The sequence below is a fragment of the Mustela nivalis genome (genome assembly GCF_964662115.1).
Source record: "Mustela nivalis genome assembly, chromosome: 9".
NCBI classification, from domain to species: domain Eukaryota; kingdom Metazoa; phylum Chordata; class Mammalia; order Carnivora; family Mustelidae; genus Mustela; species Mustela nivalis.
The window spans coordinates 79,999,266-80,025,076 of NC_139028.1; the positions used below are offsets into that span (position 1 = coordinate 79,999,266).

Below are 25,811 nucleotides of genomic sequence, written 5' to 3' on the forward strand. Positions count from 1 at the left end.
CAGGAATAGAAGGACAAGTCTGAGAAGAATGGTACGAGGTGCGGGGTGGGGGAGGTGTCAGGGCTGGGGCTCAGGCAAAGCTGGCAAAGGCTGTGACAACTCCATATGCTGAAGGTCGGCATAGGAAGGGGTGCAGCATGGCTGGAAAGGAGGCATTGATCAGGTGGAACAGCCACCACCACCACCACCACCACCACCACCACCCCCACCCCACCCAGACTGCCTTCACAGTCAGCCACCCAAAGTGCTTCTGAATTTCTGGCCTCCGTGCATTGCTATGATTAACTTATATGTAGTTATTTTTATAGAAAAATTATTCATGAGAGAAGAGAGGGATCTTAAAAATAGGAAGGGGCTATTTTCGCCTGAACCCTTTTCGGATCATTTCCTCGGGGACGAGTTAATCCGCCTGGCCCATCTATTGAAGCCCAGCTTGCTGCAGTGGGTGTGTCTCGGGTGTCAGCTCGGCCATCGGACAGGGTGTCTTTCCCGTGAGGCTTCTGTGTTGTGGGCACTGAGCTCAAGTGCAGGGATCGCCACGGTTGCTAGGTGCACAGCATGAATCCTCCCTCAAGGACCAGACGAGTGCAGCAGAAAGACCCAAGAGAGGAGGCTCTGTGCACAGACTTGATTCACTTCTCTCTATTTTAATACTTTCTTATTTCATTCCTATTTTTGCCACCTCACAGCCTCCAGCTGACCCTCCAGGGCACTCCTCTCCTCGCCAGTTGGGACTGCATGGCCAAGCCAGAGCTTGGATAGCAGTCAACACCCCTGCATTGAGGGTTTGCTCCCCAGACAGGGTGAGACTCTGGGACCCTGGCTTCTGTGTCTGGCACCCCTTATCCAGGTGTGGGCTGGGAGGCTGAGGGGACAACTAACAAGGACGATGTAACTCTGGAGTTTTGAAGTCAGCAAAGTCAGGGGAAACTTTTGGAGTCTGGAAACCAGAAGCAAAGGTGGCAAGTTGAGAACAGGAAACCTTGGCAGATTGGGGTCTGAAAACACATATAAGGAGTTTCAGAACAGCCCGAAGGGTCAAGAATGAAGAGTTGGGCTCACCTGGAAATTAGATACAGATCGGACCACCTACAGGCTGTAGGATCTTGGGCAGCTTAATTGACCTCTCTGTTCTTTGATTGACTCATATATGAAGAAGTTATACTGAGCCGTACCTCTTGAGGTCATTGCAAGTATTAAAAGAGATAACACATGGAAAGCATTAAGAACCAGTCCCAGCATGTAGCAAGTGCTCAACCTACTGGAACAAAAATATTAATTAAAGTAAAGTTCTCAGGACCCACAAAAGGACTTACTAGAACATATGAATCAGTTGCCCACTTGTGTGACCGTTCTGAATGGGAAGGATACAAAAGCCAAGGAGAAAAATAAAACCCTCCCAGGGATTAGTCTCGGAACCTTGGAGGCTCCAAGTCACACCAGTTGGTGTGAGAGAAAGTCCTTGCAGGAGCTTTGAAGGTCTTCTCCTCCAGATTCTACATTTGCAGAACGAGCAACTGGCCCCACAGGAACAGAGACTCACCCAAAGTCATGTAGCAATTTCAAGGCAGAGCCAGGAAAAGAACCGAAATTCCATGACTTCCAAATTAGTGCCATAATACTGCACAGACCAGAAGTTTCTCTCCTGTGTCTATTCTGCTGTAGACCTCGAAGCTGGCCCAACCACCCACAGTGAGTTAGTCAGGCATCCTAGGGAATGACCAAAGCCAGAGCTCTAATGTGCAAACGAATCACCTGGAGCATTTTATTAAAAATGTAACTCTGTTTCAGGAGATGGAGGGTGGAGCCTGAGAATGGACATTTCTGAAAACCCCTCGGGGGATACTGTTACTGCTGTGGACAATCATACTTAGGATAACAAGGTTCTAGGGGCACCTGGCTGGTTCAGTCGGTAGAGCATGTGACTCTTGATCTTGGGGTTTTAGGTTCAAGTCCAATGTTGGGTATAGAGATTACTTAAAAAAAAAAAAAATCCTTAAAAAAAATCTTTAAAAAACCAAAAAAAAAAAAAAAAACCCACCAAAAAAAGAGTAACAAGGTTCTAGGCCAGCGCTGTCCAATGGAAAGAGCATATGAGCTACATCTGTAGTTTTAAATTTCGCAGTAGCAACATGAAAGAAGAAACAGATGACATTCACTTTAATATACTTCATTTACCCAACATATCCAAACTATTCTCATTTCAACATATAATTAATATAAAAATTTGGGGGATATTTAACTTTCTTTCTTTCATACAAAACTCTTCAAAATGTAATGTGTAGTTAATACTTAAAGGGCATCTCCATTCAGACTTGCCACATTTCAGTGATGAAGTTGCCACATGTGGCTAGTGGCCCTAGGGCTGTTGTAGACAACCGCCCAGGGGCTTCCAGTCCCACCCCCGCCCACACCAGCCATATTTGATAATCTTCTTGGATCTTCTGCTGGCTTTTCCCACCCTGGCGGACTCACCTAGCCCACTCTTGCCACCCTTGTCACGGGTGAGCTCTGCTCCAGCCCTAAGCCATGAAGACCAGCAGCCCTAAATCCCACCCAGCCCCCGCTTCCTGGGAATTCAAGAGCCTGGATAGACATAAGGACAAAAAAGGCCAAAACCCACCTTTCCTCCTTCATTTCAGGGTAATACTCGGTTTATCTGAGCCAGAAGGCTTCTGTCTGCCTGGCCCCGTGCTGTCTGAATATTACCATTAAATGCTTCAAAGCCTGTGCACTCTGCTCTCAATTAGAGGACGGGGACTGAGAATATTTCCACACGGCTCTGTCCCTGCCACTGCCTGGCCTGGTAGCTTGAAGCTTGAAGGGTTTTGCACAGGGCCAACCATGATGGCGAGCGACACAGACCGTGATTCCGTGGCAGAGTGCCAGCGTGACATCTGTTGGCCCTCTGTGACTTCGGGTGAGGCTCCTTTCCTGCCAGGGAGACATCAGTGGGATCATCCGACAGCTCTAGCCGTGCTCACAGACTCACTGGGAGAAATCCCCACACCTGCTCAGGGCCTCAGTCTGGAGGGCTTGGGGTCTTATCTGAGCCAGAAGGAAAGCTACAAGCCTCTTCCCCCATCTGTGACTTGCAGGGAACTCACCAGGCACTTCTGTTCACTATAGCCCCCGGAAACCCATGTCCAAGAAGTTGGTCATTTGGCTCCTCAGCCAAATGTTTGCTTTTGCTTGCTTTTGTCTGAGACAACTCTTAGCTCGCTGCTACCTAATGCTAAACATATGACTATCTGGAAACATCTAAATGCACCGTGCTCTACAGACGAAACATCCACACAGGGATGTTCTCATTTAATGACATTTTCTGGTAAGGCAGAAACCGTTCCTGTTTTACTTCCTATTGTCGCTTCTAAACTTGGATTGAGTTTTTCCTGTCTTAGTAAGTCGAGTATAATGAGCAGAATCAAATTTTATCTAAGGTCAGTATCATTAGTGGTGTCCATAGGCATTTTTGTGTCTTGACCGTATAGGCAATTATATTTTATTCATTCATTCAACAGCTGTGTATTCAGTGCCTGTCATGGGTCAGGTGTTGGTCTAGGCTCCGGGGATGCATCAGAAAAAAAATTCCTGCTCTTCTGGAGCTCAGAGTCAACTGTGCTCATATGTGTTGCCAGGAGGGGAGGGACGGGGATGGACAATAAACAGGTGCAGAGCTTACAGATTGTACCAGGTGGAAAGTGTTCTGTGCGCTGCGTGAGCTTGGTGGGCTCCAAACTGAGGTCACAGGGCAGACAAGGCTCCCAGACAACGGACCACACTTCCCCCACCCCCAACACAGGTTTTGCTGCCTGCCCCAGAGAGGTCTCCATGCTCAGTAGCCCCCTGTTTACTAATGGCTGGGACTTGCCAATTGAACAGGTCATCTGCTGGCCTCCTGCCCCCATGTTTTCAGATTCATGTTCTCGCTTTCACTTACTTGCCACCAGCCCGTCTCTGGCCAGCCCTTGATTTCCTCTGCGTTTGAAGCCATGACTGTGAGTGACTCTCACCTCCACAGAGTCCTCTCATGATGGGAAGGGAGGGGACGTGTGTTTGGGGTGAGATAGAACATGGGTTGTTTGTGCTGTAAACTTTCCCCAGCGTCAGGAGCAGTGATAGCTAGAGGAAATATAAACAGCAATTTTCCACATGCTTTTTATGTCTCCATCAGCCAGGAGCGCTGTGCCGACAGGAACACCATCTTCATTTGTCCAGTGTTTGAAGCTGAAATGTGCCACAAATGCACCACTGCCCTTCCAAGTGTTGGTCCATGCTGACTGGCTTTAAGAAGCCACCAAAGTTATCGTTTCAGGAAGATAAAATAAAAATATATTGACAGAATACTGCTCTTGGGGAAAGTTAAAATAGTTTTCCTATTTATGAGCTGTTCTTTTCCACTTCACAAATATTGATGGCTCTCCCCCACCCACGCCCCTGCCCTTTCTCCTGTTTTGGGTGAATTGGGTGGAGCCCCCAATTCACATGGTTGTCTGGTGTAATAACAAGTGGGTCCATGCCCAACCCCAGCCCAGTGAAGCCCGAATGCCAGCAACAGGGGAGATACTGGAGGCCAGCTCTAATCTAGGAAGAATGGAAGAGGGAGAAAAATGCACTGAGTTGGGAATACACCAGAACCAGCTACAGTCCTCCTTAGAAAAATATCCTTATTGTAGCTGGTAGGAGAATGCTAGGAGACAGGGCTATAAAATCTCATTAGGTTGATCCATATAAAATGACCATTTTTTAAAATCAAGAATAGTTATTATTGGCAATTTCATCGGGTTCCTGCTAAAAATAAAGAACAATTACCATTTATTGATTACTGTCTGTGTAGCAGGCATCGAACTAAGCACTTTATAGGAATTCTGTTGTTCAATGTCCACAGGAACCCAGCGGTGCAGCCTTTTAGGTTCAGCTCCCCAGAAGTAGATTCCAAGATGAGGATTCGTGATTATTAGAGACATGCTCCTAGGATAAAAGCAGGACAGGGACAGAGACAGAGACAAAGCCAAGAGAGGAAGGGTGACTTCAGGCAAGGTGTCAGCTCTGTCTCATCCTGCTGGGAACTCTGGAGCTTCTGTTACACTTCAGTGTTTGTTCCCCCTGAAGACAAGCAAGCCGGGAACTCATGACCCTGCATCCCTCATTGGCCATGAGCCACCCCCAGGGAGTAGACACTCAGACACATGCAGCTCTTCGCAGGCCTGGGTGAAGGGCTCTAGGATCTGAAGGCAGGACTCTGAGCAAGACCACTGGGGCTGGCCACTAGGGGCAAAGCACATAGCAGCTGTGGGAGGGAGGCCCATGGAAATGCTAAGAGATGGCCATAGGCCTTGGTAGAGCATCTTGGGAGTCCCCTGGAGAGAGATGTTAGTTTCATCACCATTTTTGCACACAAAGCATCTGAGATTCAGAAGGGTCAAAATAATTGCGCTCTGATCACAAAGAGGTAGAGCCAGAGCTCTGTTATCCTGAATTGGCCACTAATGTATACTCTCAGTGTCACCTCCAGTGTCCTTGGTCACTGGGGTCAAGCTGGTGGTACCTGGCTCTTCCTTCCCTTAGAATGAGATTGTAGAACCCACTTGGTTCATGCCAGTGGATTTGGGGAGGCCTCCCCAGCAACCATAGCTTATCTAAGCTCTCCCTTGTACCTCTGTAGGTTAGAAAGGAGCCCTGCCCTGCCCCCAGCCCCATGGGATCTGCTGATATGTCCCTACACTGTCCCTGGAGCTTGGCCTCCCATTCAAGTGTCCCCTGGCACAGGCAGGTGTGACCTGCTGCTCTCCACGGCCATGGCCAAAGAACTCACTAAAGCCAATGCCTGAGAGGCTTCTTATTTCTTGGGCGAGGAGCTCACCCCCAACTGAACAAGGCCAAGGGACACACTGATACCAAAACACCTGGTGAGGGGATCACCACCAGCTGCTACACTCCCCCGGCCAGGTGCTGCCACCTGTCCTTATCTGGCAGCCAAAGGTATCCTTCCTGAGGGAGGTGAGTCAGAACCTTCTGCTCAAGACGTGCCACAGTGGAAAGGATAGAGACTCCAGAAGCTGGGACCCACGTTCACAGTTCTGCCACTTCCTAACTGAAGTGTTTTTTTCATTTCTTCATATGTCAGTTCTGTTATCTATAAACAGAAATGACAGTACTCTACCCTGCAAAGATGAAATGAGATGTTATCTGTAAGTGCAGAGTGGGCATTAGAAATATTTGGCCCCCGCTTTTTTCCCCCCCTAGGCTTTGCTGGCATTGTTTTCTGTCACGGTACCTGTCTTAACTTTGGGTTACTATATGCAATTAATACAGCCTAGCTGCTCTGGTTTTGATTGGGTACAGGGTGTAAGCTAGAGAAACATGTCCTTTATTGCCCTGTGTTTTGAAAGGCTTTGTTCTTTCTGGGTTACTGTTCTGTCAAAGGACACTGGATGGCCTGCTTTTTTCTTTTTTTTTTCTTTCATCGATCTTGAGTAATGCAAAGCTAGCACCTGGCCTTCTTCATTGAATTCCATTATACCCCAGATGCTAATAGCTCCTCACAAGAGGCCCTCTTGGATAGCATACCACAAGAGAAAAAGCAAAATGCTACGTGATACTGAGATGCTGGGTCATGCCCCGCTCCACCCTTATCCCCCATACATAGAAATGCTGTCCCAGTTTTCAGCAGCCTAATTGAACATCAGTCATGTAAGGAAAAAAGAAAAAAAAAAAAAGAAAGAAAGAAAGAAAAAGAAGAACCTTCTTTGCCACCCACACCATTGTGCTAAGAATAACTTCTTTCCCAGCCACAGAGCTGGTCAGAACCACTTCACAGTATCTCCATCTGGGGAATTAGGTGTGAGGATTCAAAAAGTGCATTCGTCCATTTCGAGTCTGAAGCTGGCATGGTCCCTAAAACTTGGCAGCCTGGCATAAAAACAAAGCACCTAAACAACCAAACGCTGACTTACCAAAACCCTGTCTCATGTGAAAAGTCTTCTTTCCTCTTTCGTGGTGCATTAAGCTCACTTAGTCTGCTTTCCCTACCGTGTCCAGGAGTCAGACTTACCTACCTACTTTACTTACTGGGACGGGGTCCGTTCAGCTCAGTGTCTCACAGAGCGGCGTCCTCAACCAGCCGGAATCTTCATGACCAGGATCCTGGTCGGCTGGTTTCAGGCTGAAACTGAGTTTCCATAGTGATTGGCTTTGGGCAAAGATGGTTTACCCTTTGATCTTCCATATAAATAGAATCATCCATTCATTCAAAAACCTTTTTATAGGATGCCAGCCTTGTGCCAGGCGCTGTGCCCCAACACACATTCGTCGTGAAGTACATGCGCTAAAACGCCTTGTCCCGTCTCTTGGACATTAGTCTGATACTAGAGGTTCTCTCAGCCTCACTTCCCAGTGGAATCATCCCAGGACTGCTTGAAAGTTCTCTTTACATGTATTTTTGTTTTCATCCTCACAATAACCCCACAGAACAGATGCTGCTGCAGTGCTTATTTTCTAGATGAGGAAACTGAGGCACAGGTTGGTTGAGTGGCTTGCTCTAGCATCACAGAACCTAGAGCAGCGCATTCCTCCAGAGCATCCCACCTCGCGGTGTGGGGGGCAGCACCCGTGGGCAGGGTGTTCAAGAATGCTGGAGCGGGGGAGGGGAGAGAGAAGAAAAACTAGAAGAAGCTCTGGAGAAGTGGACCAGAGCAGGGCAGGAGGGCTGTGGGAACCCAGACTCGAAGGCTGGGTTTCATCCAGTAGATGATTGGGAGAGCTCTGACCTCTTCCAAAGAGAGTAAGAAGGCAGTAGCTAGGACCCATGTCTACACAGCAAAAAGTAGGTCAGTGTCTTTGGAAGAGAGCTGTGAGGTACAGACTCTCTGTGATGGCAATTGGTTCTGACAGGAGCTGTGTGCTGAGTAGGGAGGGTTACAAGAAAGGCCTCCCGCCCTTGCCCCACTGATCTCTTGCTTCCACACATTACTGGGGCCTCTGGGGACAGCCCCAGAGCAGCTGGCTCCGTGCCTTCCTTCCCCAGAAGTGTGCTAGCTAACCAGCACCTGTGCCCACTCGGCTCATCAAGTTCACCAGAGCCTTCCGTGCATTTGACCAGGACAGGCTCACCACAGGGCAGGGCATGGGGCCCAGTGCCAAAGGGGCAACCATGCAAGAGCCAGAAACCCACATCCCTGTCCATTATTTAAGCCAGGAGAGAGGCTACCCACCTCGGAAACAGTAGGTGGTCCTATTTGCACAAGGGAGCCTGGGTTCAAATCCCAGCTCTACCACTCACTATGCAATGCGGGGCCTGTCCTTCAACTCTATGTAGATCAGTGTTTTCATCTATAAAATGGGGTGGCCATTCCTACCTTGCAGGTTTAAGAACCAGAGATATTCATAAGATGCCTAATAAATGCGTCTAAGCCCCTCAGTCAATGACAGCTCTTATTATAATGGATGCGTTGCCATTGCCATATTCAAAGACCCTGTGGGTCCAAACGGCCCAGGTAGAGAGTCACTGAACAACCCCCTTATTCGCAGCTGAAAAAACTGAGGCCCGAAAGTGACCACGGGCTTTTCCAAGGTCACCTGGATTTGAACAGCAGAACTGGGAGCAAGAAGGACCTGTGAGAGGCCTTATTGTGTAAGGGGTGAGAAGTTCAAGTCCAGCTTGGCCACAGCCACTGACAGCTTTTGCTCTGATTTCCTCTCTCCATCATGGCACAGATACAACCTTTCTGGAAGGGTTGTATGGACAAATAAGCTGTCATTCCAGGGTGCTGAAAAGTACTCCGCAGGTGCCAAATCATGACTCTCCGTGGATTTCAACACCTCGGTTGGCACGCCTTCCTGCCGGATGCAAGCTGCATGAGGCCAGTGTGCGCGTACACACGTGCGTGTTTGTGTGTGTGCGTTTGTGCAAGAAGTACGGGAAGAGTAGGGAGAGGAGAGCATAGACACTCTAGATTTTTCAGAGACTATTTCTATACCGAGTTCATGTGCACTGTGGCTCAGCCCCCTGCCCTAGGATGCACTCGGGAATGCTGTCTTCCTTCTCGGGTCCTCAGCATCCTGCTTGCTGGCACCTGCTGGGGGAAGGTGTGAGCATAGGCAGCTGGACCAGGGTCCCCACTTTGTGGCCCACAGAGAATCGGGATCACATTGCTGATGGCCCATGATTGGTCCCAACTTGAGCAAACAAGAAACAGAGTCAGGGACTCCGTCCCAGGTTGCTGGTATCAAATAGGGTATCGTGAAGAAAGTTGGATTTGGAATTAGACAGTTCAGCATTTGAATCCCAGTCCTACTGCTGCCTAACTATGTGATCAGAGGAAACTTATTACTTTACTGTCTGCACCTCTGTATTCTCATCTGTAAAAGGGAGAAATGTGACTTCCAAGCACTCTGGAGACTTTAAATGAGATGGGGAATCTGACACTTAACTGTTTCATTGCCACCCCAAACCCTGCCACCATCCCAGTGGCCTTCTGCACTGGACTACCTCGGTGGCTGGGCCATGAGATGTTGGTTGTGATTGTGGATTTGGACACGTAGCAAGATTAAAAGGCGGTTGCTGAAAACAAAGCTTGTCTCCCAAGCAGAGGCATCTCCCCTGGAGAGGATGGCCTCAGGCCATTGGTGGTGATGGGGAGACACCTGCGTTTGCTACCTGTGGAGGAAGAGCGGCACAGCACCCTGAACAAATGTCTCGGAGGAAACAGACATGCGCAGAGCCTGATCATGTGCCTCGTTCCTGAGTCTGGCAGGAGGTCAGGTGAGGAGCAGCGGAGAGGGTGAGCTTGGGCTGCAGTGAGAGAAGTGGGACCTCTCTGGGCCTCTCACGGCTTGTGGAATTGCAAGGGACGTGTTTAGAGAGATCTTCCATCACCTTCTCTCCAGCTTCTCTTCCCTGCCTGGTCCATTCTGGACGCTTGGTGCTGGGGACACAGATCCTTTCCCCAGGATGCTGGGTGATGCCTTAGCCCCTCTCAGAGAGGCATCGTTCTCCATTAGGCTCATAGCCTCGGTTATGTCTTAGTAGAGGAAATTTCCACACACAGATATACCTACAACAAGGGGTCATGTGGTGACTTCAGGCTAGGTGGGAAAGGAAATGTGGCTTAAACACTTACTGTGTGCCCAGAAAAATGCTAATCATGGGGCCAGGAAACACTGATTTAGTGCTTTATTCATATTAATTCATTTAATTCTTCCTTCAACACTGTGAGGGAGATACCATTATTAACCCCATTTTACAGATGAGAAGCCTGAAGCATGGAGAGGTTAAGTGATTTGTTCAAGGTCACACTGCCAACCTCAAACCCATGTGGTCAAACTCAGGCAAACTCTGAAGTTGTCATCCTTTTAACCACTCTTGGCTACTTCACTGACACTCATTTAATTTCCCCCCGAAGTCCCAGGTGATGGGTCTTACTAATGACATAGGTGGGGAAACTGAGGCTCAGAGAGTTTAAATGACTGGGCCAGGATCACACAACCCATTCAAGGTCTATGCACTTCTGTCAGATTCTTTCCACTTCCCTAAGGGTCTTCCAAAGAAGCAACCAAAACCTTGACATTGTCTCTTATCCTTAGGGTAAAAGGGAGGAGAAATGTGGTGGGGGAGGAGGACAACCAGCCCAAACTTTTACCCCAAGCACCCTGGAGTAACCCAACTAATGTGAGTTTGCTTCTTGGTAAGCCATAGATAGGAACTAAATCACATGAGATGTCCCTACAAAGGAAACTTTATTTGTAGCAAATAAGGAGACCATGGGGTGTAATTTCCAAAGCTGTGACTCCCCAAGCAAGGGTGAGTGGTTTCTTTTAGTTAGGGTTAGGATGAATATTTAAATAAGGGAGCCTTGGGGTGCCTGGGTGGCTCAGTGGGTTAAGCCGCTGCCTTCGGCTCAGGTCATGATCTCAGGGTCCTGGGATCGAGTCCCGCTTTGGGCTCTCTGCTCAGCAGGGAGCCTGCTTCCTCCTCTCTTTCTCTCTGCCTGCCTCTCTGCCTACTTGTGATCTCTCTCTGACAAATAAATAAATAAAATTTTAAAAAATAAATTAAATAAATAAATAAGGGAGCCTTGTCATCATGTGTAGAGGTGTGCATAAGGTCACGCATGTTCCTTAAGGAAACATGTTTGTATGTACATTGTATGTTATGTAAAGCAGGCTTGGGTGGAGATTTTACTATTCTAATGTAGTAAAGATAACCATTGGTCACTCCCTATGTCACTCCATGCTCGGTCTGTGCAGGCATGCGTCTCTAGTTAAGCCCAGACAGGTCTGGGTGGTCTGGGCCGCCCAAGCTCTTGTCTAGGCAATCGTTACTGTTTAAGGGGTAGTTTTGGTTTCTATCATGGGATGATAGGGGGACAGAGTTTTGGTGGGCACAAGCAGGTGAGGAGTAAAGGTCAGCTCTTGGAGTCTAGCTGGTGGCACCAGCAGGCATGTGTGAAAACCCCATTCTTGTCTGGCTACCTTCTTTACATTTCACCCCAACATCACCCCAAATATCACTTCTCCAGAGAAGCCTTGGGTCCTCCACAGTCTAAAGGGGTCTAGATTTTTTATCTGAGAACATAGCACTTGCGGCACTTAGTAAGTTTATATTCACTGATGTGATCATGAATTATTGTCAGTTTTCAAGATTATACTATAAGCTCCATGAGAAAAGACCTTTGGTTCTTACTAATATTATATCATCAGCGATTAGCATGTTGCCTGGCATTCAGTAGCACTAAAATACTATTTAAATGAATGAATGAGTATAACACCTGTATGGTTCTAGACTCCTCCATTATCTCAAATCCTTGCAACAGCCTTGGGAAGGAGTTACCATCATACTCATTTTACTATTAAACAAACTGAGAGTCAGAGAAGCGAAGTGATCCTGGCTCAGCCAATCCCTGCTGAAGTTGGGATTCACATGCGGGTCTGCCTGACTCCACCCCGACTGTTGTCTCTCCTTCACTCCGCTTGGTCAAAAATGGATCCTGGAAACAAGGAGTATTGATAAAGGGGCTCTGTCAAAGAAGAAAACAGAAGACAGTGGCATTGTGGAGACCAGACAGGACTGAAAGTCAAGAATAAAAGATCAAAGGCAAGGAAAGAGCTGAAATGGTAATTGGAGGGGAGTTCTAAAACCTGTCTTTGATAACACAGCAGGAAGTCAGCTTTGCAGGCCAGATGCCTTTGAACAACTGGATTCTCCATCTATAGGCCCAACCCTTCATGGTCCCCTCCACCCTCACCCCCATTGGGAGGATAAAACCCTTGTGAGCAGGGGCGCCTGGATGGCTCAGTGGGTTAGACCTCTGTCTTCGGCTCAGGTCATGAAATCCTGGGATCTGGAATCGAGCCCCGCATCAAGTTCTCTGCTCAGCGGGGAGCCTGTTTCCCTTCCTCTCTCTCTGCCTGCCTCTCTGCTTGTGATCTCTGTCTGTCAAATAAATAAATAAAATCCCTAAAAAAAAAAAAAAAAAAAAAAAAAAAAAAAAAAAACCCTAGTGAACAAATGTTTCTGGATGGGAGTTCATTCAATATCCCAAAGTTTGAGAACATGGTCTTTGTGGAAGCCGGGAAGCCACAATGACCATGCTTGACGATCTCAGATGCAGTGTTTAGAGAGACTGACTTTGTTGGAGTCACATTTGAAGCATGTCCAGATTGCCTCAAGGGAAACATTCTGATACATTTATCAGTGAATGTCTAAAATTCTTGCATAACGTGGAACTTCAAGAAAGTTGCCAGGCAAATTTTTTTTTTTTTTTAAAGATTTAATGGTGTCCTGCCCCACTGTTTGTAAAACGACATCTTTCTAAGCCAAAGAATAAAAGAAACTCCCTATTTTGCTGTTTTCCACCCATCTTGAGCTTTGAGGTTTTATTTGCCTTGGGTTTGGAGAGTGAGCGGAAATCAACACAGCTGTTTATGTTTAGCGGCTTCAAATGAGCTCAGGGCGCAAAAGAACCTCATGGGTGTCTCTGCTTTGTTGACAGTTTTTAGACCAGCTTTAAGCTCAGCCAAGGGGTAGCATGAACTAGAATTCCCTTTCACAAGTGCCCGGCGAAGTTCATTTGAGCCATACCGGGGCCCATTTCCTTCACATCTCATTCTGCAGGAGGAGGACTCTGTCTTCAGCACTGCTGGTTATGGAGATAGCTTGGTACATCAGTCAGAAATGAACTGATTTCCTGGTCCCTCCGCTCAGGGGTGGTCTTGGCACTTCTGTAGAGAATGATTCTGTGAAGAGCTGCTTCCTTGGAAGGAAGGGAAATTAGGCGGGGTCTCTGGAGAAACGGGAGGAGGAGAGTACCCTGTTTTCCGTGACTTTGTTACACATATATAGATAACCTTTTCAACAAGACTGGATTGTTAATCTTTGGCAGCTAACAAAGCATTGGTTTCTTTGTTTCTTTGGGAGAGGGCTCATCTCACTTGCCTACAAAGGCAGAAGGCAGAGTTGGAGATGCATTAAACTTCCAAATCATGAACATTTGGCACAGTGCTTGGTTCACTATAGGACTTCATAAGTGCTTCTGAGTAAATAGAAGGTTAAGACAAGTAAAGACTTTTTGAAATATACATATTTGAAATATACATATTGAAATGTACAGAAAATGCCATGGAAAAGCAAGCTAAAATCACTCACAATTCCAACCCTTTAAAACAATTATATTAAATAAGAAATTACTGGTCCCCTAACCTGCCTCTCAGAAATAACTTCTATTGACAGTTTGATGTGATTTCATCCTTCCTTTTCCTTCTTGATTTATATGTAAACACGTATAAATATATGAGTGAATTTTAATAGTAGTGAAACATACATATAAGATAAATACCTTTACTAAGACTCAGTTTTTAATTTTTAAAAAAATCACAAAATGCATACCAAAGCTCTCAGTGATTTTTTCTTTTTAAGTTATCAACTGCCAGGATTTTGCTCGCCAGCACACCCTTTCATAAACAGTGACCTCCAAGAGTTAATTGTGCTCCAAGCCCTCCTCGGAAAGCTCTGACCCTGGGCACCACACGCCTTCCCTGTGGGTCATATATGGGCTAGCAGCGCCTCTCCTAGCCTCTCCCAACGGATGCTCGCCAGGCTCTGTGCCTGGGGCAGAGTCAGAGGGTAGGCACGAAGGCTCCCAGGATGATCCCAAAACCAAAAGAGGAAATGCGGCCGAGGGAGCGGCCAAAGCCTTGCAGTTCAGCTCCTGGAGGCCCCCACGGGGCAATCATCAAGCTGCTTGATGTCATCCACAGAGCTGCCTGGAAGCAGCGTGTGGGCACTAACCCAGCTGCATTTGGGCTACAGGGACAGCTGAACGGGCTGAGGGTGTCTCTCGGAGAGAAAATCCAGCTCAGAAAGTCATAGAAGGTCTGACTTTTTCCAGATTAGTGATTAGAACTTTCAAGGTTATTGCCATAATAATCCTCTGCTCAGAAGCACTGAGAGCACAAAGCCTTTGTAGCATTTCTTAAAGCAGTGCTTTTCAATTTGCCTACACCTGGAGAGCTTTATTAACATGCAAATATATGGGGCGCCTTTCCCAGGGAGGTTGATTTAGCTGATGCAGGGTTGGGCTTGGGCAGCCCTACTTTATTGATTCCCCAGGTGACTTTCAGGAGTGGTCAAGGCTGCAAAGCAGAGAGTGAGGACTGGAGGATTCAGACGCACCCTTTAAAATGTGCATTCATGGATTCAGCATTCTAGGGGTTTTTTGGAGGGAAGGGGTGCATAGGCACCCTTGGTGATCTTAAGCTTCTTGTTTAAGACTACTGGTCCAGTTGTCTTTGTCTCCCAGCTGTCTGGCAGCTCTGTCTCAGAACCTGAGCATAGGTCCTGCAGACAGGCTTCCGTAACTGGCCTGGTGCTCATTCTTTGCCTTGATAGTAAGACCAGTCTCCTTCACAACCTGGTTGGTTATGAAACCTTTTCCCTGCTTCCTCAACTGCAAAATGGAGCAATTGTGCCACCATATAGGTAGGTTCTACTGTTACTGTTATGAAGGCTAGTCCGTTGATAGGATACTGTCAGGTGTCCAGAGCCCAGGCTCTTAAGTTCGAGTGCCCGGGTTCAAATCTGACTTTTCTGCTTAATCAGCTGTGGGGACCTAGGTAAGATACTGAGCCTTCTCTTGGCCTCCATTTCTCTTCTGTGTCATGGAAATGACAATCATGATCCACCTCATGAGATGCTTGTGAGACTCAGAGCTGAAGTATGTGAATGCTTATCGTAGTCCCTGGCACATATTAAAAAATCTTCATAAATTATAGTTCTTATCAGGATCATCATTATTACTGGGTCAACTCTGGCTGTTGGGTCTAATCTGTGGAAGAAGAACAAATAATACAAAACAAGAAATATAATTTTTTAAAAGGTCAGTTTGAAACTCGATTAACTAGATCTTTCAATTAATATATATTTTTAAATCTGTGACAGTGAAAAAGCGAGTAGACGGTTACAAGTAATAAGCACACCTAAACGCTTCCAGGTGGGATCCAACTATAACCTGGGCATGTTGAGCTCAGTCCACTTCACCTTTACTACCTGTAGGTGTAGTCCTAGGTCATGGTCACTCCACAGCACAGGGAGATCTGAAAGACGCTGTGAGTTCTGACGTGGCTGTAGCCAGTGGCATGGACTAGAAAATCCAGACATTTTTATATTCCTCTTCTCGTACTTCACCTCTTAGCCCATACATACAACAATCTCAATATTCACTTTTTATTTACATTTTCCCTGGTACCATCTCTTTACTAGGAGACATTTCCTTTCCTTTCCCCTTCCCCTTCCAGAGAGAGAGAGAGAGAGAGAGAGAGAGCAGCAGTGGCAGAGGGAAAGAGAGAGAGAGAGAGAGAATCCTAAGCAGGTTCTATGTTCAGCCCGATGAGGGGCTCAGTGTGGGGGTTGATCTCTTGACCCAGATATCATGATCTGAGCTGACATCAAGAGTCAGATGCTTAACTGACTGAGCCACCTAGCATCCCCAAGTCAGGAGACATTCTTATTGAAATTTGTTTGACAGCCTTCCCCAGAGTTTTGCAAATCACTGAGTTGGGATGCTGGGTAAGGATGGACAGGGAGGCAGTTTTCATTCTCATGGTATTCCTGACTCGGAATTTCTGCTTCTCACTCTTTCCCCTATTCTCTTTCTTCTGCTTCAAAAAGAGCCCAGATTCAAAACTCAGCTCTTTTTAAAAATAATTTTCCCTCATCAAAAGAAAACTCTCAGCACTCAAGCTTTTGGTAGCACATTGGGCCTTATTGCTATTTTGCGGAAAGGAAAGGGTTTTCCTATGCCGCTCTGCTCTGCTCTTTCTGTGCTTGTCAGGGGTCTCTTCACGGTGCTCTGGCTACTGTGTTTTGGGGGGGTCCTTCACATGAAACCTCTTCTAGGAACCCAAATCTCTCACTTGTCATGGACAACCGTATAGCTTGACTCCTGGACTCTGGGCTGGCTTTTGGATTATCCAAATGATCCCTAATGTTATCTCTCAGACCACATACTCACAGGCTCTTTCTTGAGTAGCCCTGAACTGGCTGATTTGGGGGTTTCAGACTTGCCTAGTAATCATATTGCCTGAATATGGCAGTGATGTGCGACTTATATTCCCACTGTTAGGATTTGTTCACGTACTCTCCTCCAAACTGCTGAAGGCAAAAGCAATCACAGTCCATGTTTTATTTTATTTTTATTTTTTATATTTTTATATTTAATATTTACAATTTAATATTATTTTATATAGTTTTATATAAATAAAATAATTTAATATTTTATATAATTATATATAAATTATGTAATAATTTCTTAATATTTATTTGACAGAGAGAGAGAGCACAAGTAGGCAAAGTGGCAGGCAGAGAGATGGGGGGAAGCAGGCTCCCTGATGAGCAGTGAGCCTGGTGGAGGGGGACCTTGATCCCAAGACCTTGGGATCATGACCTGAGCTGAAGGCAGCCCTTTAACCCACTGAGCCACCCAAGTACCCCACAGCCCAAGTTTTAAATAAAAATGTTTTTCCTGGGGCACCTGAGTGGCTCAGTGGGTTGAAGCCTCTGCCTTCGGCTCAGGTCATGATCCCAGGGTCCTGGGATCAAGCCCTACATCGGGCTTTCTGCTCGGCAGGGAGACTGCTTCCTCCTCTCTCTCTCTGCCTGCCTCTCTGCCTACTTGTGATATCTCTGTCAAATAAATAAATAAAATCTTTTTTAAAAAAGAATGTTTTTCCTCTATCACATTTATTCTTATTTATATTTAGCCATTTTATTGGATATGGAATGAGGCAAGATGTCAAAAAAAGAATCATTTCTAGACTTCACATACACAGATGGGAGAATGGACCCATATCTCTTAGAGCTTCTTCTCTTTTTTCTTTTCTTTTTAAGATTTTATTTATTGGGACACCTGGGTGGCTTAGTTGGTTAAGTATCTGTCTTTGGCTCCAATCATGATCCCAGGGTTGTGGGATCAAGCCCCACATTGGGCTTCTTGCTCAGCAGGGAGCCTGCTTCTCCCTCTGCCTGCAGCTCCCCTGCTTGTTTTCCTTCTCTGTCTCTCTCTCTGACAAATAAATGAACAAAATCTTTAAAAAAAAAAAAAGATACAATTTCTTTATTTATGAGAGAGAGTGAGTGAGTGAGTGAGAGAGCAAGAGCAGGGGAGGAGCAGAGGGATTGGGAGAAGCAGCCCCCCGCAAGTCGGGAGCTCTATGTGGGGCTCTATGTGGGGTTCGATCCCAGGACCCTGAGATCACGATCAGAGCCAAAGAGGCAGATGCTTAACTGACTGAGCCACCCAGGGAACCCTCTCCCGGAGTTTCAAAACTAACAGTGGAAAGGGGATTTTTTTCCATTACCTTTCAGTTTTCTGTTGGTTAGAAACTTTCATTACAGCTACTGGGAAAAAAAATTCCATTATTACAGATCAATGCATTTTTTAAATTAACATATAATGTATTATTTGCCTCAGAGGTACAGGTCTGTGAATCATCACGCTTACACATTTCACAGCACTCACCATAGCACATGCCCTCCCTAATGTCCATAATCAATGGTTTTTTAATATGAAACTTATCTGAAATTCTTCAGGGTAGATCAGTATCGTTTATTATTTTTCTAACAGAAATTTTATTTTTAAGTGTAAGAAGTAACAAATTGTGAGGAATTGGCTGCGTATATTTTGTTTTCACCACCCATAATAAGAACAATGTAATTCATTGGGAAAAAAGAAAGTTTCATTAATCAAAGTAGCTGCTAACCTCATGGGTAGTTGATTCTCCTTAGTACCTCATTTATCGCACTGTATTCCGTGTTGCTTCTATTAGATTATTTGTTTTACTACGTGCTGTTTATTTCCTTGTGTGCTTCCCTTACTAGATTGTGACTTCTTCCAGTTTGTTGTTGTGAAAAAGGGTGATCCTCTAGATGGAAAGCAGCAGATGCATCATTCTTTGAACCTCGAGAACAGGGAACAAGAATTTCTTCTTATTTACTCTCTGTCATAATACCCAAAGTCTGGTACATAAGGGGCTCTCAACAATTTCTTCACTGAATTAATGATTGAGCCACTCCCTATGCGAGTGATGCGAGTGTGCACATTGGCACACTTACACATGCTCCTCATGCTCCAGCGTCTGCAGGTGAGAGAACCCCATCTCCCGTAGATCGTCTTTGCGCATACTGACCTGCACACAGAGCCATCTGGAAGAAGGCAGGTTAGAAGTGAGTGAAGGGCAGGGTGAGCCATCCTTCTAAAGAGCCGTGCTAAGGTTCTTGCCCTGGTTTCTCTGCAGCCTGAGATGTGTAGGCTCTCAATTCAGCTTTTACCGAAATGTGGGGGGTTTGTGCCCTCTCTGAGATATGTGTCGTAAGTTGCCAAACCATGTCATAGAAAAATTAAGGAAAAGTGTGTTTTTGAAAATAAGCTAGTGTGATTTTATTGACTCCCAAAGAAACTCGTGAATGTTTTATATTATTTCAGAGACTAGCAACATTTCCCTTCATCGTTTCTAGTCAAGGGTTTCCAAGAGGCTGCTGACTTTTATTTAAGCTCCTTCCTTTTTGGAGTGCCTGGGTGGCTCAGTGGGTTAAGCTTCTGCCTTTGGCTCAGGTCAAGATCTCAGGGTCCTGGGATCAAGCCCTGCATCAGGCTCTCTGCTCAGCGAGAAGCCTGCTTCCCCCTCTCTCTCTGTCTGCCCCTCTGCCTACTTGTGATCCCTCTCTCTCTGTCAAATTAAAAAAAAAAAAAAAATCTTTCCTTTTTTTTTTTTTTTTTTTTTTTAAATAAGCTGGGGGTTTCAATGTTTCAGGTTCTTGTGGGACTGTCTTCTTGGGAGGTCAAGCACAGCAAGGGGTCTTTCACTCAGATGAAGGATGGGTTGATGGGGCTGGTCACTTGCAGGTCAGCTCTGAAGCCCCATTCACACTCAACTAATCACCGGTGGCTGGCGTTGAGAATCTGAAAGCAGTGCAGCTGTCCCATCCTGATGTGAAGATGGCTTAGAACCAGGGAACTGTCTGAACTCAGGATGATTCAGTGATCCCGAGAGCTTCAGGGGTAAGTTTCAAATTGGCCCATCACTGACATGTGGGTGAGTTGGAAGTTTAGAGTTAGACAAAAGAAGGAGAAAGAAGGGCTATCAATGTTGAGATTTTAAGTGGTGGGCTGTCCATAGTGGATCAAATTAAAACAATTTTTTTTTTTTTTAAACCTGGGTAGTTTGTTCTTTCCAAAGCAGTTTGCCATTCTCTAAACCAGTGACTTCTTTAGCTACCAAGGCTTGCCAAACATTGACTTAAAATGACTTCTTTCATGTTAACAGCATACATATGAAAGGAGTAACTTTATAAGGCATTTTTATAATTTGAGATGATCTTATTTAAGGAGGAATCTTGCAGTTACCTCTTTTGCCCCAGGAAAAAATAGCCCCCCCCCCCCCGTCTGGTTATGAAGATAAGTTGTTTTGCTTTAAATAAGGAAAATGAGGGTTAATAGGAAAGCTATAAAGGAAGATTAAAAAAAAGTTCCTGGAAAGAGCAAATAACATTATTAAAGAATGAGGAAGCAGGAAAAGAAATTGGAAATAGACTAAAAGATTCACTCATCTTTCATCAAGAAAGATGACAAATTAGCAGTCTTTAGTTATAAACATCAGAAAGGGTGAAGGTGAATGCTCATATGTTTGCCAAATCGTAGAGGATTAGGAAGAGGTTCCAAAAAAGAAGTCACTGTTTTTCATATGAGCACATAGTTGAGGGTCTAAGAACCCCAAAAATCAACAAATACAATTTAAACAGGAGAGCAAAGATAGCAGATCAAAGATGGCAAATACTTAGCATGTTTATCACTGTTTCTATTCTGCACCCTTGACAGATATTATGAATTGATTAGGCTGCTCTTTCTAAGTAAATTAATAGATGCACAGTGTGACAGAAAGTCAATTAACTACAGATGACCCTTGAGATGAAACCCTTTGTTACCTATGGTTTAGCCTCACTACTCAAAGTGTGATCTCCAGACCACCAGCATGGGCATCACGTGAGCACTTATCCTGAAAGCAGAATCTCAGCCTTCTTCCAGACCTGTTGAACCAAAACTATATTTTAGCAAGATCACCAGTATTTCCTAGATTCAAAAAGGTTTAGGGCGCCCTGGAAGAACACTGAGTGTAGGATATATTCTTTAGGGTAGAAGCCCTGAAGCTTCATGCATCACCATCACTGATTTAAGGGCTTGTTGAACCTAGATTGCTGGGCCCCACCTCCAGAGGTTTTGGAGGAATTGGTCTGGGTGGGATTTCCAAACAAGTGTCCTGCTGCTGCTGCTGCTGCTGCTGCTCGGGGCACCATACTTTGGAGTATCTCTGTGAACTTTAAAGTTGAGGACTACAAGTATCTTCCCATAACTCTCTGTACATCTGAATGAACCAGAGTTCTGGGTAAAAGAATCTAGTATAACATTTCTTATGACCCTATGTACTTGAGTCTAAAAGGCTCTCCTCCTGGAGGATTGGTGCTATCATCATTTAGTCATGTATGCAGTAACAATCTGGGTAGCCGTTCTGTCCACAGCATTATATTTGATGCCAAGAGACTCAAATGAAGGTTAAAAACCGCAGTTCCTAATGAGGCTTACTCTCTGCGAAGAGAATAAACACGAAACGCTAAATAACACGGTGACATTAGATGGCAAAGGGCTGAGTGCTAAGTAAGTGGCACAGACCGTGTATGATTTAATTTCAGAGAGAGGGAGAATACCTGGGTAGATATTTCAACCTAGCTAGAATAGTTGTTTAGAGTGGGTGGAAGATAAGGTGGCCAGGGAGCAGGCCAGGGTAAGAAGGCACCTTCTCATTTGTTAATGCTGCTTTCAGAGGTTGTTTTTAAAACTTTCAGTTTTCCTTTGGTCGGGTAATGATAAATCAATGCTTTCAGCATTGTAAATCACGCTACAGGGTGGACATACAGGGAAAACCTGTTATCTTAGAGACAGAGAAAAAAGACAAACAGATTGTAAGCAGAGATGACTGGGATGGTGGAAAGCAGTAATTTAGGAAAAGGGATAATAATGCCTAACTTCTATTGACCCCTTACACTGACAGGTACTTATGCTTAACTGACATGTGCTATCTCATTTAATCCAAACAACCTCACGTGATAAAAATGTAGTCAAACCTCCTCCTTCGCTCCAAGTGAAACCCAAGCTTTGTAAGGGTGCATATCTGATGAAAGAACTCGCCAAGTTTAAATCCAGGCAATGCTCTGGGGTGGGAGATGCTAGTCCATGAACTGCGAGGGTTTGGGCCTGTCTGGATCCTGCTTTCCAATCCTCATATACTCTACGTCAGGGAGGAACCCAAAGAGCAACTGAGAAGACAGAAATCCTCGGACGCGTTCAAGTCGAGGAACCTGTGGGGCCAGTGCGTCCAAGGCACGGACAGGGAGGGGCTCCTACAAGAAACGAAGCAAGGGTTAGCTTGAGACAGCTGGGGTCATGGAGCCTCTCCTGGCTTCCTCGGGCCACCCTAATGACAGAGTCTGTGGTAGGTTGCGAGCGGGAGCAGACACGGGGCGGGAGTCTTCCCTGGGTCCTGTATTTGCCTATAAATACTTCAAATAGTTAAATGAAAAGAGCAGCCTTTGAAAGCTGGAGAGGAAGCTCTTGGGAGGTCCCCCGGCCCGCCTGGAAGTGCAGGCAGAAAAGAGGAGAAATGGCTGGCGAGTCCTTAGCGCGGGAGACGAGGAACAGCCCTGCCCAGTCCAGACAGGGGGCCGCCGCGCGGGGGGCGCGATTCCGGAAGATTCAAACCGTTAAGGTGACCAGAACAATTTGAAAAAAGGAAACAAACTTCCTCCCGAGTCTTGCCCGCGGGGCCCCGAGGCGGGCCTTTGCATTCGAAAGGGCATTTTTCAAAAGAAGGTTTCAGGGACGCGGGAGTATCGGCCCGCTGGGAAGCGCGCCGCAGGAGCAGTGCCGCAGAGCGGCCACCAGCCGGCTTTGTACTTGGCGGCCGCCGCGGCCCCAGAGTTTCGACCGCAGCCGGGGAGTTGAGGCCACGCCCCCTTTGCAGAGAGGACTGCAGGCGCTGATTGGCCCTCCACCGGCCAATGGGCGCGCCGGGGCGGCCCGGGCTGTCAGCGCGCGCCGCAGCCGCGCCGGCCGCAGCCTGTCCTCCCCTGCTCGGAGCCCCGCAGCCAGCGCAACCTTCCCGGGAAGCGGGGCCGCCGCTCGCGAGCGCAGCCCTGCCCAGCCCGCCAGCCGCGCGTCCGGGTGCCCGCGCCCCACGGCCACAGCCTTGCTGCGCTTTAGCTCACAGAGCACGTGCAGACCTGCAGGCGCTAAGGTGCTATCTGTCCGGGGGACTTCTAACCAGCGGTGACTGTCACGCCTAGAGAGACCTTTCGGGGGCTGTCGCCGCGCCTCTGCGTCGCGGGTGACACTGCGGTGCTCGAGATCGGGGCAGCAGCTGCCTCTTGGTGGAGGCATTTTGGGCTCCGTGCGTCCTCCCTCTCCTTCCTCCTCGGCTCGCTCCTTGCCTCCCACCGCTGCTGGCTCCTACCCTCGGCCGCTGACACCCGCAACCTCCTGGAGCTGGAGGCGCCCGTCCCCGCGGTTCCTCTTCCAAAGGGGCCTCCTCACTTCGGAGATGCAGTGACAAGTTAATATGGGCGTCCAAGCCTCGGCTTCCCAGGAGGAGAATCGCAAGAGGGAACAGCCCCTGAACGCCCAGATCCCTTGAACAGGCCGCCCAGGAGGGGCGTGAAACCCGGCTGCAGCATCCGTCCAGGTGGGACCTGCTGAGCTCCGCAACCAGTCCTCTGCTCCATCCCGCAGGCGCGCTTGCGGGTTTGCTGCTAGCTCCCCGACCCGGGGATTTTTTTTTTTCCCCCTCCGCTGGTGGTGGGCGCCTCGTGGGCCGAGGCCCGGCGCCTGCTCTGCTACCCGCGCTGCCTTTAGCGGTTGCCTCCGCCGCCGCTGCCAGGGACGTGCTGGGAAAGCCGAAGCCCCGGGAGAAGATGCCGGCCATCCTGGTCGCCTCCAAAATGAAGTCGGGACTGCCCAAACCCGTGCACAGCGCCGCGCCCATCCTGCACGTGCCCCCAGCCCGGACCGGCCCCCAGCCTTGCTACCTCAAGTTGGGAAGCAAGGTGGAGGTGAGCAAGACTGCCTACCCCAGCCAGATCCCCCTGAAATCCCAGGGACTGCAGGAGTCGGCGGGGGAGGGGCTCCCGCTGCGGAAGAGCGGCTCGGTGGAAAACGGGTTCGATACCCAGGTGAGAGGTGCTGTGTGCCGGGGCGCTGTTCGGGGGTGGGAGGAGGTGAATACTTCTTGGGGGTAAGGTGGCTTGGCTGGACGGGGTAAAGGGCTGCCCAGTGGGCGGAGAAGGGAGCCATTCCACTTAGGCTGGCAGATCTGGGGATGCGCGCGGGGGACTGGGCTGGCCGGTGGGTGTGGCCGGGTGCCGGTGGTTTGCCTTAAGGAGCTCTGAGAGACCGGGGTGTGGGCACGCCCGCAGCTCCCTTCTGGGGGCACGGGTGGCGTTTTCACACACACACACACACACACACACACACACACAACCAACCAAACAAACAAACAAACAAACAAAAAAAAACCCAAAACGTGCAGCTCTGGAAATGTCAGGTCCTGCATGTTGAGAGCTTGGCCTCAAGAAGGCAGTGTCTGCTGCAAAGGCTGGCGGGCTGGCGGTTCTGCAAGATTCTGTCTGCCAAGGAATGGTCTGAGGCCTCCTTGGGCTCAACGCCCCCAGGCCTGGCAGCAAGACTTAAGCAAAGGGGTCTGGGGGTTGCCATCAACCTGCTCTTTTCGGCTGGACGATGGCCTGCCCCTGCCCGTCCCTTGGGGCGAAAGGATTCCAGGCACGGTGCTGGGACTGCCATGGGATTGCCCGTGCACCAGCTGAGGCGGGCAGCCAGAGACTCCCAGCGTCCTGGCCGGCGGTTATGGCTGGAGTGGGGGTGGGGGAGGGGTGGGGGTGTCTGCCTCCAAAAGGCTCCCCGGAAGCTAAGCCCCCTCTTTTCAGGGTAGTAGATCCCAGCGCTGGTAGCCTGCCTGACCCGGTGTGGGGATGGGGCGGGGGGTGGCTCCGGCTTGAAGAGAATTGGTGACTTTTACCTTTCCCGACAGAGCCTGCATCACCCAGTTCGGCTGGGTGACAGGCCCTGGCCGGCAGTCTCTTTTAAGGAAATCCACAAGGGCCAATCAGGTTCTCTTGGCCTCCTGCCCTCCCTGCTCCTTCCACCCCCCACCCCCATCTGGTAGGAGGGAGCAGGGGCATGCTCCATTTTCTTGGCAGTCAGTCAGCAGGGACTTTTGGGGACAGGCTGACCTGACGGATGTGACTGTCCCAGTCAGGAGAGGCGGGAAGCCAGAGGGGGAGGTGGTTTGGGGCTGGTGTCAGGGAAGTGGCAACAGACCAGCTGACCTTTTTGGCACTTTCCTCTCTGCTGACACTGTCTCCACCTTCTCCTGGAGCTTTCTCTGATCAGAGGCTAGAACTCAACACATTGCTAGCCTGTCCGATGGAGGAACTGGAGCTGGGAGCTAATCGTAAGCAGACTTTTGGAACTCTGGGCTGGAGAAGGCCCTCGGAGCAGATTAAGCTCCCACACCAGGCTGATAAGCATGCCCCTCGCTGCTGCACTTGCTAAACATTTTTGGAAGCTGACAGGTTTGAGTGATGGCGTGTGGGAGGAAGGCAAGATTTCCCCCTATGCTCCGGGGACCTGTCTCTGCTAGGGTTTAGTGCTCTGTTCTCGTTTTCTGTTGTTAGCCACAGGATTGGTCCAGTCAGCTCTGAAATGAGAATGAGCTCAGGGGTACATTCTTGTGAGGTTTTTCCTATCCATCCTTGGAGGTGGGGCTTGTGAGTAAGGTATGGTGGGTGGTATGTGGGAGGTCAGAGCAGTGACTCTGGGATATGACACACACCCTTCCAACCTGATGAGGAGGATCTGAGGAATGAGAGGGAAAGTGGACATGGGATGGTTTCTGCCCAGGAAGCTCTTCTGCCTTTGCCCATTCGACCCTATATTTAATAAACATTGTTGAAGGACTTGCACTGGGCAGGTTCTGGAAAGGTGATTCATCACCCTCTTTTCTGAAAAAATGTTTTCCAGCTGTTCCTGGAGGGGCTGGCAGGGTCCTGGTCCCTCACTACTTAGCTTCCCTCTCTTACTCTTGGTCCACCATCCCCAGAATGCTGCCATTGCACATGCCTTGACCTCAGTGGGACCTTGTGTGCTGATCATGAGGATGGTTTGGACTGACTGCTAAGGACATTGGCTACTTTC

At 48.0% G+C, this 25,811-nt stretch overlaps 1 protein-coding gene across 11 annotated transcripts in view; it reads left to right on the forward strand.

Annotated features, from left to right (window-relative positions):
- The window catches only part of NAV2 (neuron navigator 2), a 712,574-nt gene that overhangs the window by 298,644 nt on the left and 388,119 nt on the right, over positions 1-25,811 (forward strand). For 7 of the 11 annotated variants that reach the window (XM_082747349.1, XM_082747355.1, XM_082747359.1 and 4 more), the window contains exon 1: positions 22,652-23,770. The exons of 2 other annotated variants lie outside the window; for them this stretch is intronic. In XM_082747349.1, the coding sequence (XP_082603475.1) occupies positions 23,513-23,770 (258 nt within the window). In that variant the 5' untranslated portion in view covers positions 22,652-23,512. Of the gene's footprint in view, positions 1-22,632; positions 23,771-25,811 lie in introns of those variants that run through there. 2 more of the 11 variants (XM_082747358.1, XM_082747361.1) reach the window with 1 other exon arrangement.